The sequence below is a fragment of the Nilaparvata lugens genome, chromosome 1 (assembly GCF_014356525.2).
Source record: "Nilaparvata lugens isolate BPH chromosome 1, ASM1435652v1, whole genome shotgun sequence".
In the NCBI taxonomy this organism is placed as follows: Eukaryota; Metazoa; Arthropoda; class Insecta; order Hemiptera; family Delphacidae; genus Nilaparvata; species Nilaparvata lugens.
The window spans coordinates 3,383,730-3,399,266 of record NC_052504.1 but is presented as its reverse complement, the minus strand read 5'-3'; the positions used below and the strand labels follow the sequence as shown (position 1 = coordinate 3,399,266).

At 35.1% G+C, this 15,537-nt stretch overlaps 1 protein-coding gene across 3 annotated transcripts in view; it reads left to right on the top strand.

Annotated features, from left to right (window-relative positions):
- Window positions 1-8,277: 8,277 nt before the first annotated feature.
- The window catches only part of LOC111055309 (actin-related protein 5), a 38,655-nt gene continuing 31,395 nt past the window's right edge, over window positions 8,278-15,537 (top strand). The window contains exons 1-3 of one of the 3 annotated variants that reach the window (XM_039427837.1): window positions 8,278-8,567; window positions 9,958-10,102; window positions 13,015-13,112. In XM_039427837.1, the coding sequence (XP_039283771.1) occupies window positions 9,979-10,102; window positions 13,015-13,112 (222 nt within the window). In that variant the 5' untranslated portion in view covers window positions 8,278-8,567; window positions 9,958-9,978. Of the gene's footprint in view, window positions 8,572-9,957; window positions 10,103-13,014; window positions 13,113-15,537 lie in introns of all 3 variants that reach the window. The other 2 variants (XM_039427825.1, XM_039427830.1) reach the window with 2 other exon arrangements.

Below are 15,537 nucleotides of genomic sequence, written 5' to 3'. Positions count from 1 at the left end.
GAATACATATCTGGAACACATGTATATTGTTTTATCTCAATCAATACACTTAAATTTATTAATATTTCTACTTATTTCAAAGACAACAGCTCATTTTTTTACATTTATAGAACTTGATGAAAAATAAAAGAATGTTTGTTGACCTTGGCAAAATATGTATTAAATACACTCATAAATTATTTCTTTCTAATTTTTGCATTTGTGGTTTTCATAATGTTCTGATGAGTCAATTTTATTGTTATAATAAAATGTGACTTACATAATGGTGGATCGTCGTCAAAATCGCCCATCAATGAGGGGAAGAAAGACATCTTGTTATTTCACACACAAGAAAAAATCACAATACAATAAAAATCTCTATCAGAAATAACAAAGTTTCAAAACTGCACCTGCACTAAAATTGACAAAATATTTGTAAATCAAGTTCTAGAACTACGAAATCAAGCCAAGAACAATTAAATGGCCTCTATTCATATTCGTCTGTTCTCTGTTGTTTCACATCACTGTTTCTGTTCTGCTTTGCTGGAATGAAATTGACCAATCACAGTGTAGAGTTGGAAAGCTTATGATTGACACAAGTCATTATAATTTATCCAAATTCATGATTGAATAACAAAATTATATTTATTAATTTAAAAACATTATTAGTTGCTAATTTCATCATTTATTCGAATGTTTCTTACAATTTGGACTTTGGTGTATTGTTAGTTTGCCATCATGGAAGTATTTTGAAAAAGTGTGTGCTGTGGGAGAACTCAAAATATCGCCTACTCAAAATCATATAAGTTGGTGTATGTCGAACTGTATAAATGGACATACCTAAAAGATGATATAAAAATAGAATTATGAGATTTGCTGAGTGGGTTTTTTGCTCTTCAATCAAATGACTGGTATGATTCGGGATCTTTTATTATCGAGGAGAAGAAAGAAAGCTCAAATCTCAATCAAAAACCAAGTCGTTCGAATTCCTTCACCTTTGAAAAATGGTGGCCAAAACATTTCTCCGTCGGAAACTTTGACAGCTTAGTAGTTACTCGATATGCTGACAATTTTATCGCAGGTTTCAGATCATCTCGAATCAGCTGTTTGGTCAACGTTTTTTTTATCTATCATCTAAAATTATCAAAACACTAGCTTTCCCGGCAAACTTCATACCGCCAAAAAGTCAATGTATCTCATGTCACACTTGACTTTATTTGGTGAATCATGAAATTTATGGAAAGATTTTGCTATTTGCCGACGATACCCTGATTTTTCTGAGAGGTGATTCTTTGGGAGAATAAAGATAAGCACACATGATCTTGCACAGGTGAAAAGTGGCTTGACCAGCACACCCTTCTCTAATGTAACAAAAACCAATTTATGCCATATCTCCTGCCCCCATTACTGACTACAACCTTGAAGACATCAAATACATAACTGTGATGATCCGCAAAGCAATGTATTAACTGTGAGCGTATAGAAAGAGTAACCTCATACAATATCTAGGTATTGTTTTCGACAGTCGTATGAGATGGTCAGAACACATCACCTACTTAAAATGCAGAATTTCGTCGGCTAATTTATGCTTTTCGGATGTTGAGTGACATTCTCAATCCAATGAGATTAATAGGCCTATTATGCTTATATAACAATCAATACTGGCTTTTGGCATCATTGCTTGGGGGGGAGCTTATAAAACGGTTCTCGAACCCGTTGCTGTGTACAGAGAGAAGTCATACTTGAATACTTGATACGTGATACTTTTTGTCTTACTTACTTGATACTTGTTTTCGTCATCCTTGACTGTTTTCCAGACAGACTGTGTCATTAAAATAAAGGCTCATTAGCTAATTCTGCCACCGAGTAAATTGCTCTATCAATCAACTTTTGCCGACGAAGCGCTGAATCTTGCACGTGATGCACTTTTTACTTCAGTTGGGAGTCCATTGTAGAAGCCCAAGGCAGCGATGGGAAGCCTCTCTGAGTAGCAGCCAACCGACATCGGGAACATCCAGGTCATTGCATGGCGTGTATTGTAGCTGTGTATCTGATTTCTTGTTGACAGCTGCTGCAGGTTGTCTCTGACATACATCAAGGAGGACAGATTTATTGGCTGTGGATGGTAATATCTTCAGTTCCTTGAAGAGTGGCCTCAATGCTCCCTGTATCCGCAAAAGTAATGGCCCTGATTGCTTTCTTCTGCAGAGCAGCACATCATGGCAATAAGGCGCGTGTCCCCACAGGAGGATTCCATACAAGATGTGACTATGAAAAAGGGAGTGATAAGCCTGAGACCAGTTATCCCTGGAGACATGTGTCTCAGTTTTCTTATAAGGAATATAACCCTGAAAGTCTTTTGCAGACCTCAGCCACATGTTGACTCCACCTCAACTTTGTCAACCCAAAACCCAGCAGCTTCACAGGATCAACTCCACTGCAGTCCTCTTCAGGGAACATACCAGAGGTTAGTTTTCTCCTCATTTACTTCACATCTGTTTGCAGTAAACCAGACTTTGCTGCATTTAGTTGTTCCACTGACCTTTCTGCTGCCTCCTCTGTTGTTCATCCTCTAGCTATCAGTTGTGGTGTCGTCCGCAAAGAGGATGACCCCTGTCTGTCTGGGAAGTCATTCATGAGAGTATGAAGAAGGGGCCCATACAGAGCCTTGTGGCACACCATGCTTCATATTTCTAATACTTGATGAGGCTCCTTCCAGTGAGCCACTTTTCTTCTGTTTCTCCAAGTAGCACTTGATTGTGCTTAGAACTGTACCCTGAACCCCATACTTTTGAGCTTCCTATCAGTATGCCATGAGGCACACAATCGAAGCTTTGCTCAGGTCGCATAAAGTAAGCGCAAGTGAATCACCACTCTCAAAAGCATCCTGTATCTTTTTAGATAAGACAGTAGAGCGCTTGCTGTTGAGCGACCATTTCTGAAGCCATGCCTGAGACTGGGACAGAAGTTGTTCTTCACAAAAAGTGGTAAGTTGCAGCTTTCATCTCAGTTTCAATCACTTTTGACATTATTGACACTATTGACACTATTGAAATAGGCCTGAAATTGGATGGAATCTCTGTATTCCCTTCTTGTGAATTGGTAGTGTTCTTTGCCAGCTTCAGTGTGTCTGGGAATACTCCCAACCTCAACCGTGGTTACTGCTGTAGCCATTGTTTCTGCTACATGTTCAATGGTCTCTTTCAAGACAGAAGTCGATAGCCTTAAAGGATAGTGCATAAAGGTAGCCTTCAAGAAATCAAGATTTCATCCGTCAGATTTATTATTTAATGAAACATCTATTCTTACAGTAAGACAAATTTTTATAAAGTTCTTCTTATTCACATGTACAAACATCAAAACTCATCTTTTCAGTAGTCTCACACTCTTATCCCCCCTTTACTCACAGAATCAACTGTCTCATCCACTATTTGCACGAACTTACTCAACTACCACCCTTTCATATATTTCACAAATCTTTATAGGAATATTTCCAGTAGATTTGCCAACTTGAACCTTATTTGAATCTTTGTCTATGACACATTCAAAAAGAACCACACTGGTTATTATCAGTCCTCGGTCTGGATGAATCAGAGGAACTTATAACTCATCCTACAGATAGTTTTTTTTTCATAATCTTTTTATGAGTTTAGTGTCTTGCATCACTTGAGGTAATTTTGCTCCTCATTCAATTCATAATTATTATTAGAATTTCAATTAAGGTATCACTCCTATAAAAGCTCTACGTTAGTTTTTTTCTAATTGAAATCCAACATCGTCGGGGTTTGCACTTTGTTTCTCATTCGAGTTTTTCCCTGTCCTCCTCTCATATCTTAGGATACGTCACATCCTTTTCAATATAAATTAATGAATTTATATGTATTTAAAAAAAAATTTCATTCTCGTCAGGCTGACTGATGGGCTCATCCTGCTCACAGACTTAGGTCCATGCAGGATAATTCCTTTAAGTACGGCCTGTCAGCTTGCACTATTAGAAGAATAATAACATTAATGGTAGAATAGAAGTCTTAATGTTATTAACTTTATTATTATTATTATTATTATTATTATTATTATTATTAGTATTATTATTATTATTATTATTATTATTATTATTATTATTATTTATTATGATAAGGCTTTGTAAGTAACATTATTGTATTGTAAACATTTTTCTGATGGTGTGGGGCCAGAATTTATTTTATTTGTTGTATTGTTTTTTGGATGAGGAATGAAAGAATTTGATTTGATTTGATTTATCAATTATATTTTTTTTACCGGTACATCTCAATACAGACTTCCTATGTACTTAGTCATGAAGCATTATTATTCCGAAAACATATTCTTCTCAATCAATGTAGTAATATCTATCAGTAAAGTGTTGATTAAAAAAAAATAGGTAATTAACTCAGTGTTTCAAAGATAATTTGATGTTTTCATAGTTGTTGATTGTTTTGTAGATAGTGGTCCAGCGTCCAGGAAATATGCGCGTATGATGAATTTATACAGAACTCCATATTCTTTCCATCTTCTATTTTAGAATGAATTAAGCTAAGCTAATTAACAAATTGTAAATTGGTCTGTCAATTCTACAGTAATTAAATGATGCAATATGGACAACTCCTTTCATGAGGTGAATATTTTTTCCAACATTTTTCTAGTTTCTCAATTATGGGGAGTGTCCCTCATCTTCCTTGGCACAGTCCCTGTCTGTGTCTGGTCATCCCAGCTAATGAACAAAGATTCAGTAGCAGTAAGATAATTATTTTGATAGGTCTTCTAAGGAACGATTATCTACAGCTGGTACCAATCAACTACACTAACTTCAACTCTCCAAACTACCGTTTTAATACCAGTATCTTTCCCTTCTTCGGTACCATACGGGGGTGCATACCAACTGACCAAATTCCCATTTGACCCAACCTACCACTTGACCCAATTTTTTTAAATCGAGAAAAGCTGTGAACCCACTTGACCCAATAGACATCTGACCCAATATACCATTTGCCCCAATATTATAAACATCACAAAACCATCTGCCCCATTTGACATCTGACCCCACCTACCACTAGACCCACTACTGTGCTGCGCTCTCTGTGGCATAGTTTATGGTGTGCAAACACATCAATGCCTTCTTGATGAGTGGTACTCCTTCGCAACTTCATAAATCTCACTGAGAAATGCAGTCTCATCCGTTAACGAGAATTGTAGGGTACTATATCATGGAGATTATTTGATTTTTTTACAAATTTCGTTGTGCAATTGTTTATTTCTCAGTAAATAATAGTACAACCAGAAACATAGCTTCTGAAATATTCATAAAACTATGTAGGTAGGCTACTCTAAATCGATGTATTCTAGAAACACGTATCCAATTTACTGAGGGAGAACTTTGAGGAAATTTTTTAAAGGCAGATTCCATCAAAGTCATTCTCTACAATTATTTATGTTGTAGGTTTTAACCTAGGTTTAAGGATGTCCATAAATATTCATTTCCAATTTCTATTTCTAATACAGTAACTCAATTCCATTGTCTTACAGAACTTATATCATAGGCTGTAGGATCCCTGTCAACAGCTTTTTTTTCTCACTTAATAAAACTATGATAGCAACATAGACTACAATACTTGGAGTAAGGTAAAATCTAGTTGTGAAAAGTTTACCTAGTCAAATTGAATAATCATCAATCATTTACTGATTGATAAGATGCTTTTATGTGGTTTTACCAAAATCTAATACCCTCATCCAATTTAATAATACAGATCCAACCTCAAAATCACAAATACACAAATCTAACCTCAAAGATGCAAGAACTGTCAAAACAGTTGTGCTTGGTTTCAAGGCCTTCTAGACTTGACCTGAGAGTAGACCGTAGGTAGAGAGTAACCAAGCCTGGAACATTGCAGACGTTTTGCCAGAGTGCAGCACAGTAATTGGGTCAAGTGGTAGGTTGGTCAGATGTCAATTGGGTCAGTTGGTTTTTTGATATTCATAGAGTTGGGACAAATGGTATATTGGGTCAGATGTCTATTGGGTCAAATGGTTTTCGCGGTTTCTCTCTATTTTAAAAAATGGGTCTAGTGGTAGGTTGGGTCAAATGGGAGTTGGTCAGTTGGTTGAGCCCCACCATACGGTACCTAGCCGCTTGGCCGAAAATTTCGAAAACATAGGTCTGTTAAATGGATAAATAATAATAGGTATTATTAGCACCCCAAGTAAATTTTCTGGTCATAGAAACCATCCCCATATTCAGACACTACTCCCAAAGTCTCACAGACATTTATTTTTATATAAAATATAGATTAGGAAAAATAACATTGTGCCAGTTGTACAAAAGCCAGTTAAATTTTAACTGTGATCAATTCCATTCCACGAAAAGCAATCAGAGAAACTGGCTTTTCAAAAACGCCTTCTCTGATTGGTTCTTGTAATGTTAATCACGATTTAAATTCAAGCAGCTTTCAAGCAACTGGGTCTTAAGCTGAATTTTCATTTGTGCATAAATGCCGACCATGACTGGTGAGGATCTCAGATTAGGTAGATTTAAATTTGTCTAAATAATCTATATGTTCAATAATGTTTTAATGGGGGAGGTTGAGCTTATACATTTTATAATTTTAAATTGCAATATGTTGATATTATTACAAATGTTTTGATTCTTGAATAATGAATCGAAACATTAATTTGATTCATCTTTTCTTACAAACATTTTGTAAGAAAACACAAATAATGAAAAGTTATTTGATCAGCTGTTTCAACACACTTGTAATTTGGACAATATGAATGTCAACAATGCTTGTCGTCATCGACTGCGTAAGTTTAAGGACAAACGAAATTACACCTTGAGTATCTCATCTGCGGCATAGCATAGTCACAAATTTTGATTCTATCACAGCACTTGCCAGTTTTACATGCTTATGCATGGCTCCATGAGAGGTATAATAGAGCTCTGCAGAGCATCTTCGATCTGTCACTTCATGGTTCTTGGCTAATTGATTCCAGCTGAATGGAGACATGACCCAAATGATCATCTGCAGCTTGTCACGAGATCTGCGTGACCCTCAGAATCCAGTAAAGCTGCTGAGTCTTGTCTTGGATTGCAAACTCAGCTGGATCAAGTCATATGCAGCAGGTAACCAGCCGGATCTCCCGCATTTGATTTTTGCTGCTCAAGATAAGGGGCCTGGTGACTGAGAAGTACCTAAGTATCTTATAATGATGTATCACGCTCTCTTACATTGCCACATCACCTATGGGGTCATATGGCGTGTGCTGCTGATGTCCAGAGGCTGCAAAAGAGGGCTGTAAGGTAACAGGCAGCGACTACATCTTGCCCACTGTAAGCCCATCTTTACTCGCCTTGGTGTGCTGATGGTCTTCAGCTATTACATCCTTCTGTGAGTAGTGTATGTCAAGAGGATACAGCATACTCTGGCAGCCCGTAGTGACATTCACTACCACAACACCAGCCACCGCAAGCTCCTGGATGTCCTCAGGAGACGTCTTCACCATTCACAGACCAGCTATAGAGTTTCTGCACTGGAATTCTTTGACAAACTGCCTCCTAATGTGAACTCATTCAAGAGAGCTGTTGGGAAGCTGCTTCGTGATAAGGCCTATTAAAATGTGGATGAATTTATGAGTGATGATTTGATTTTTTTCCAAAAGTGGTCACTGTTTAATTTGCCATTTGAATAGTGTGTTATTACATGCATTGAATTCCATGAAGTCATCGATTCCACAAGTGTGGGTAATTGATGAAGCAGAAGGTATTAAAGGAAGATTAATTTTTTGTTCCAATTAGGATCCCTATTAAACCCTATTGTGAAATTATTCTTCTAAAAAAATATTCAGCTGTTCACATAATTTTACCAAATCTATATAATTCAAAGTTACAGGTTTTAAAGATTATGATACAACACTTCGTGAGCAAGCTCTACAACCTAGGGGGTCATTAGTTATGAATAGCCCTGACCAAAAAGTTATATTGAAGACAATGTTGTTAGGTTACTGCACAAGGTCTACTGTTTACATAATAAATTATATTCTTCTCCATAATATGCAACTGGCATTATCATAGTGAATTTGTAAACAAAATTCTGACAGGTAACACTTTCGACGTGCTAGATATTTGGACAACGTGCTGGCTTAAGCAATGGCTGTGGATCCTTGTCTTGTTCCACTGGGTGCGGGACAAAGCATGTCGTATTTCGTTTATAGTTTGTCTAGACCACTTCATTATGATTTTTGGGGATGCGATAGTTTGCTCAACCTCTTTGTGAGGAACGAGGCTGTTATCCTGTGAACTGTGAAGTAAGCATGGCGGTTTCCCGCATTCCCGGCATCTGCCATTTTTGAGTGTAAAGCGTGAGTTGAGAGGTATTTGTTAATTTTCATAGAGAAATTTTGCACAGAAAAATGTCTGTTGATTATCAAATTAAATATTTATCATATTTATTGCAAGAATGAACGTTTTCAGTAATGGTGCTGTGTCTATATTGTATCAGTATTATTTTGTGTAGAATGCAAGAAGTTGCAGGACTGATCTCCATTCAATAATATACAAGTTTGAGAAGACATTATCAAGAGAAGGTAAGTGAATATTATGAAGTCAAGTTTATAATTTATCTTATAATAAATCTTTATCCACTATTCTTTTCTTAGAAATTGAAATATTGTTTCCTATAAACATGGGTAAAAATACATAAATTACGGCAGCAGTACCAAAGGTACTTACACTTTCTAGAACTTTTTAAGTTTGGGATTATTGTAAAGAATTTTAAAAAAAATGTAGACTCCTCTTATTAGTTTGATTTAATTTCAGCAGCTTAGTTCTTGACCATACTTTTCCAATATTAAAGCAAATTTTCAAGTGCTATAAAGTGCTATGGCAAGTACAATCGTTCGGCAACCGTTGTATCTCAATTATTATTGAAGATATCGATTTAATTTTTTTATTTAATAAAATATAAGAAAAAATGAAGCGTGCTAGCCTATTCTAATAAAATTTAATTTTAATAGAATAAATTAATTTAATTTTTATATTAGAAATAGATGTTAAAAAGTAACCATACTTTGAAGGAACGGCTACTAAATGATCAGAGTGACTCATTATTTTTAAGACTTATTTTTAATTAATCAGTACTTTAATAATAACATTACATAAATTTCATCTAATTGCAATGATTAAATTTAATTTGTTCTATTGTTTGGTTACAAATAGCATCATCAGATAGCTCATGGTCAATACCTAACCTAATATAAAGCGTAGGTACATCATAAAATTATTAATAAATTTTCTCAAGTTGAAAGAGAAGGTTGAAAAAGTGAGGTTAGTTTTCTTACATATATTTTTAATATTTAAAATTATTTGGAATTGAATCAAAATTGGCTAGCGCTCCTTATTTATTCCTGCTCTTTCAACAAAAAATTTAGTCGATATCTCAAATAACAACTGAGATACAGCGGTCGCCCGACGATTGCATTTTGACCAATTTTATCATCTACGGCGCAATTGTATCTCAACTATTTCTGAAGATATCTTCTCAATTTTTCTCCAATGAAAGAAGAGGAAAAACTAAGACTTAGTACATAAAAATCAATTTCAATCAATAAAATTGAACTAATTTAAATTTTACTTTCAAATATTGTATTTTGCCTAACCTACATTCTTTCTGCTAAGTTAACGCCATGGAGTAACGATACTTAAAAATAACTTGAGAGAATATTCTTTGCTGAGGCTTGCAGGTTTAAATGAATCATAGGCTTTTTTAAATTGAGACGCATTAAATGGAAAGTATAAAATAATAAAAAATCTTCCATAAAAAGTCATTTTCGGGAGCAGTTATAGGATTTCTTAATGATTCTAATTTATAATGAACCAATGAAAAATAGTACACGCATTGAATGGTTTTTTAAATATTATAGATTTACGACTTGATAAGTTATCCAATTAATATCATTTTTTCATATTTGCTTCTAGAAAAGCGGAACTAAAAGATGGCGGATACTGCCGAGAAGGTAGAAACTTTGGAACTGAAGGATATAAAGCCTGTTCCAGATGTTTATCACGCCTACACAAAGGCCATTCAAGATGCTGTTACGCCAATAGTTATTGACAATGGTAAATATAACATTAACATCAATGGCCAATTAACATTAACTTAATTCCATTTTAACATAATGACTTTATTCGAACAAAATTCAAATGCTGGTGCCAACAGTAAAGTTCACTTTACAGTACTTGATCAACATTAGTGTTGCTATCCTTTTCTATCATTCAACAAAGCAGATAGCGCTATCCTATACTATGATATAATATCTTCTTAAGCTATCTATGTTCTCTATGGTATAATTTTGTTCCTAACCATAATACAGGATGTTTCTATAGTGAGGTCTACGTAATCATGGCTGTATTTGTTCAAAATTGGTGTTGCTATCCTTGTCTAACTTGTCTTTTGTCTTTCGACAAAACAGCGCTATCCTTTTCTAGCACCGAATCGTATCCAGGTTGTTTTTTAAAAATGTAGGAATATAAACTAAATCATCTAAATAACAAATCAACTAAATATTTCATCTTAATTATGGAAATTTGTTATTGAATCATTGAAGAATATATTTTCTTGACAAATAAAATATTATTGATCATTTGAAACAAGAATAAACAGTCAATATTACATCAGTTATATCAGCTATCTTCTATAGTAGGCAGTGGCAAGCCAGAGAATCGCCAACGCTGTTCTTCTACCTTCCTCCACTGCCATTACAACGTGAACCTCACTATAAATTTTAAATTCATCAACAAGTATCTCAATTGTTGTTTTTCCATTGTATTTTTCTTAGTAAATTATGGTGTACTATTGGAAGTTAAATACTAATAAATACAGTAGCCAAGTCTTACATCTAACGGTCAATTACAAATATGCTCACTTGCAGACAGATCACATTCATAATATTTCTCTTGCTATTCAAAATATCCAGTTTTTGAGTATTTATTCACAAAGGCAACTTTCTACAAGTATTTGAAGCCTAGGTAATGATTAGCTGATGATACACAAGTTTCAAAATGATAATACACAATGGACCCATTTTCAAAAAATTGGTATTTATGATGATTTCATGAATGAATGGACCAATGGAAAGTTGTCTTTGTAAATAAATAAATGGAAGAATAGGACGTTGATGTTGTCAATACCACTTAATTTAAAGTTGAAAATTAAAACTTTGAATTTAAGTGGTATTATTACTTATTCTTTCAATACTATATTATCAATATTCTAATGTTGCATTCAATCTTCATTGTAATTAATAAGTTTTCATAATATGTGAAATCTGTTGCATAATTGGCTGTTGTACTGTAATTTATTGTAGATTCGTGTATAAACCAGAATGTATTGTAACTTACTTGAATAAATAAATTTGAATTTGAATTTTTTTAATTTGAATTATGGAGAAATACCACTCATCATCTCATACCATACAATCAAATTTTAAAAATAAATACTCAAAAGTCTGGGTTAATTTCAAATAGCAAGAGAAATATTATGAATTTGATCTTTACACATTGGTCCACTTTCAGAAAAAAATGGATGAGTAAAGATGAAATGGAAGGTTTTAAAACTTGAATTAACACTAGTACTATACAGGGTCTTTCTAAATGATGGAACCATTTTCAAAAACTGGTATTTATTAAAGTAAAAATGCAAAATGGACAACCTTTATACCAATGGAAAGAGAAAGTTCCAAAGTTTTTTTTAATACCTTACAAGTGTTCAATCTGGCCTCCGACTGCTGCACGGCAAACATCCACGCGGCAGCCAAACTCGTCCCACACGCGAGAAAGCGTATCTGGTGTTATTGAGTGCACGGCAGCTGCAGTGATACGGTTCCGCAGATCGTGCAGCAGCCGGAGACCACATTGAATACTTGTAAATTATTAAAAAAAAAAAAAAAACGTTGAAACTTTCTCTTTCCATTGGTATAAAGGTTGTCCATTTTGAATTTTTATTTTAATAAATACAAATTTTTACTTTCCTTGCCCTATTACCATAGGTAAGGAAAGTATTGCTTCCGAAAAAAATTAAGGTACCCCAATTTCTAAATTTCTATACGTTTCAAGGTCCCCTGAGTCCAAAAAAGTGGTTTTTGGGTATTGGTCTGTATATGTGTGTGTGTGTGTGTGTGTGTGGTGTGTGTGTGTGTGTATGAGTGTATGTGCGTCTGTGTACACGATATCTCATCTCCCAATTAACGGAATGACTTGAAATTTGGAACTTAGGTCCTTCCCCTATAAGGATCCGACACGTACAATTTCGATCAAATTCAATTAAAGATGGCGTCTAAAATGGCGAAAATGTTGTCAAAAACAGGGTTTTTCGCGATTTTCTCAAAAACGGCTCCAACGATTTTGATCAAATTTATACCTAAAATAGTCATTGATAAGCTCTATCAACTGCCACAAGTCCCATATCTGTGAAAATTCCAGGAGCTCCGCCCCATCTATGCAATGTTTTGTTTTTGATTCTCTATCAGGTTTCAGATAAAATTTAATCAAACAATTCTAAGTGGAAAAGATTAAGCATGAAAATCTCTACAATAATTGTTCAGTAACATTTTCATCTAAAATTTAAAATAAGCTCGAAATTCGAGAAAATGTTATTATTTCAATTGCAAACTGTTGGCAACTGTTGATTCTATTGAATCATTCACTATGAAGAGATAGCAGACTTCGTGTGTCTCCAGTGTTATAGTTTTGTCACCAGCTGTCTTGGATCTTTGAATAGTAGACTTGAGATGCGCGGGAACACTAGCGTCAGTTGATAAATTTTCATAGCGGCAAGGAAAGCTGCGTGAGTGCGCCACACCAGATTTTTGAAAATGGGTACATCATTTAGAAAGACCCTGTAGAAGTACAATGAAAAGTGGGTTTATTCATTATACTGTTACAAATTTTTTTCCGTATACATTCTCTATATTGATGTAGAAATGAATTTGAGTTTGAGGTTTGTTATAAATGATTTAATATTTCTATTACAGGCTCGTACAACTGCCGAGCTGGATGGGCCTCCAATGAAAATCCAATGATGGTTTTCAGAAATCTGATTGCCAAGCCCCGAAAAGAGAGAGGAAAGAAGGTAGGCTATGCTTTTCTATAAAGTAAGAATAGATTCACTTTGAACTGCCATATTTGTTTGAATGGGTAGAATTGATGTTATTTTGAAAGAATGCTGACATTCTAGAGTGGATCTCGCTATAGGTTCATGATTGTTTCATTGAAATTGTTGATAAAATATCTAAATTCAACAAGCACGTATATGTTACAAATACTTCGTTAACTAATTATTATTAAACTGAAATCCAAAGTTGAATGCTAGTAGCTGTCATCGAATTTCCTTCTATCTGTTAACCCTGTTGTCAATATTTGCAGTAGCAGATTGAGAAGTCTTCGGTGTGGTTTACAGCATTTAAATTGGATTTTTATTTAATGATAAACTATTTATCGATTAGCATTTGAATAAATGCAATTTCCATCTGTAGACTTCGTTAACTTATCGAGCTAGTACCACAGAGAAGAGATAGCATAAGTACAAGGTGTGCCAGAGAAACTTAATATTTTAAAAAATTCCCGCGCTGTGAATTGGTCGGGTAGATGGGCAGGAGGGGGCGCATCTGGAGAGGGAAGTTCCCAAGTTTATCCTCCCTCAAGTAAGTAGCCATCATGCTCTGGTCTAGAGAGCAGCGGGCCTTCGCAGTTGAGAGCTTCTTTTCTAATGGTCGATCACTTTTTGTTACACAACGTGCGATCCGCGCTCGACTTCAACAAACCATCAGAACTCCAGAAAATATCGAAAGAGTGAGGCAGTCAGTTCATAGAGAAATAATAGCGTAAGTAGATATCCCACGGTATAGGACGTTTATGTCGCAACTTTTACTGTTATCTCAAGCTGATAGTCCACGTAGTTCTTTCCTGTGAAGCTTTTTGACGCTGGTAGTCTCTCATATTATGTCGTTCATACACTCTTACCCGGTCAAAACAGTAAAAATCGACAATAATCGACTTGAGATAACAGTAAAAGTTGCAACATAAACGCCCTATACCATGGGATATCTACTCACGCTATTGTTTCTCTGTGGTTGTGTGTTCTCCCCGGCGTTCGAATTTACTGAACGACGAATTTTGTTGCCTGTCAAAATGCATGTGATATGCTGATTGACAACGTGTCTGAAGACGCAGTCATTTTTTCAGTGACGAGGCTCATTTCCACATGCGTTTCCTCAATGCTTTTTTTTCTTTGGGGCTATTTGAAATCCTTGGTTTATGTCAATCGACCACAGACTATAGCACATCTCAAAAACAACATTCGCAACGCCATTGCCACATACCGATTGATATACTGCAACGATTGGATACAAACTTCAAAAATCGACTTCGTCAGTGTATGCACAATGTGGGTCGCCGTTGATCTGATGTCATTTTCAAGATTGCATGGAAAAAATAGGGATGTTGTATTCTCATATAAAAAAAGATTATAAAAGAATCACTGAAATACTTTTGTTTTCATTGACCTTTCAAATAAGTAAGTTTCTCTGGTGCACCTTGTAGATGCCATGGTATAGATCGTTTGTGGTCCAAATTTCAAGCAGTTTTTTTTGTTAACTGAAGCAGATTACTGTCGACTACTGTCTATTATTACTGCTTTGGCGGGGTGAGAGTTACCAGGACTGTCGGCTCGAGTCAACTGTGAAATTTGGAGCATAAACGATCTTTTCTCTATGATTATATTAAATTAGTTGTTTTCCTTGTAATTCAAGGACGGTGAGACGCAGATCATTGATATTATTATCATTATTACTATTTAATTATTATTCACGCTTTTGCGGATTATACAAATAAGAGGGGCATTTACATGCAACCTCCAATTCTTCTCTATTATTCAGATTGTTCTCATCAGCCTACATTTCAACTACCAGGTACATTGCAGTGTTTGACGTACTATACGTGCCGTATCTAGAAGAACTGATTTTTGCATATTTTCTACTAGATTGTCTGAAACGTCAATCATTTTGCAGCATTCCACTGTATCATTCCACTTTGGTATCAGCCCAACCACAGTTATAATAATTGGCAATATTTTTACCTTGTGCAAGCCATACATATCTTTGAGTTCGAATTATTATTATTATTATGTTTACAGATTGAAATAAATTGGAAGTTGCATTTGTTCAAATGCTAATTAATAAATAATTATTATTAAACAAAAATCCCAATTGAATGCTGTAAATCACCCCGAAGACTTCTGCTACTGCAAATATTGACAACAGGGTAAACAGCTAGATGGAAATTCGATGAGCGCTACTATACAAAAATGATCTGTCAGTCTGGTAATCGAACCCGGTACCTCGTAATTGCCGGTCAGGAATGCTTACCCTTACACCAAACTGACAATCTCTGGATAGCAGCGCTCATTTTATAGGAAGCCATAGTGGCCAGCCAGTCTATGTGCATATTTGCAATAGCAGAAGTCTTCGGGGTGATTTACAGCATTTAATTGGGATTTT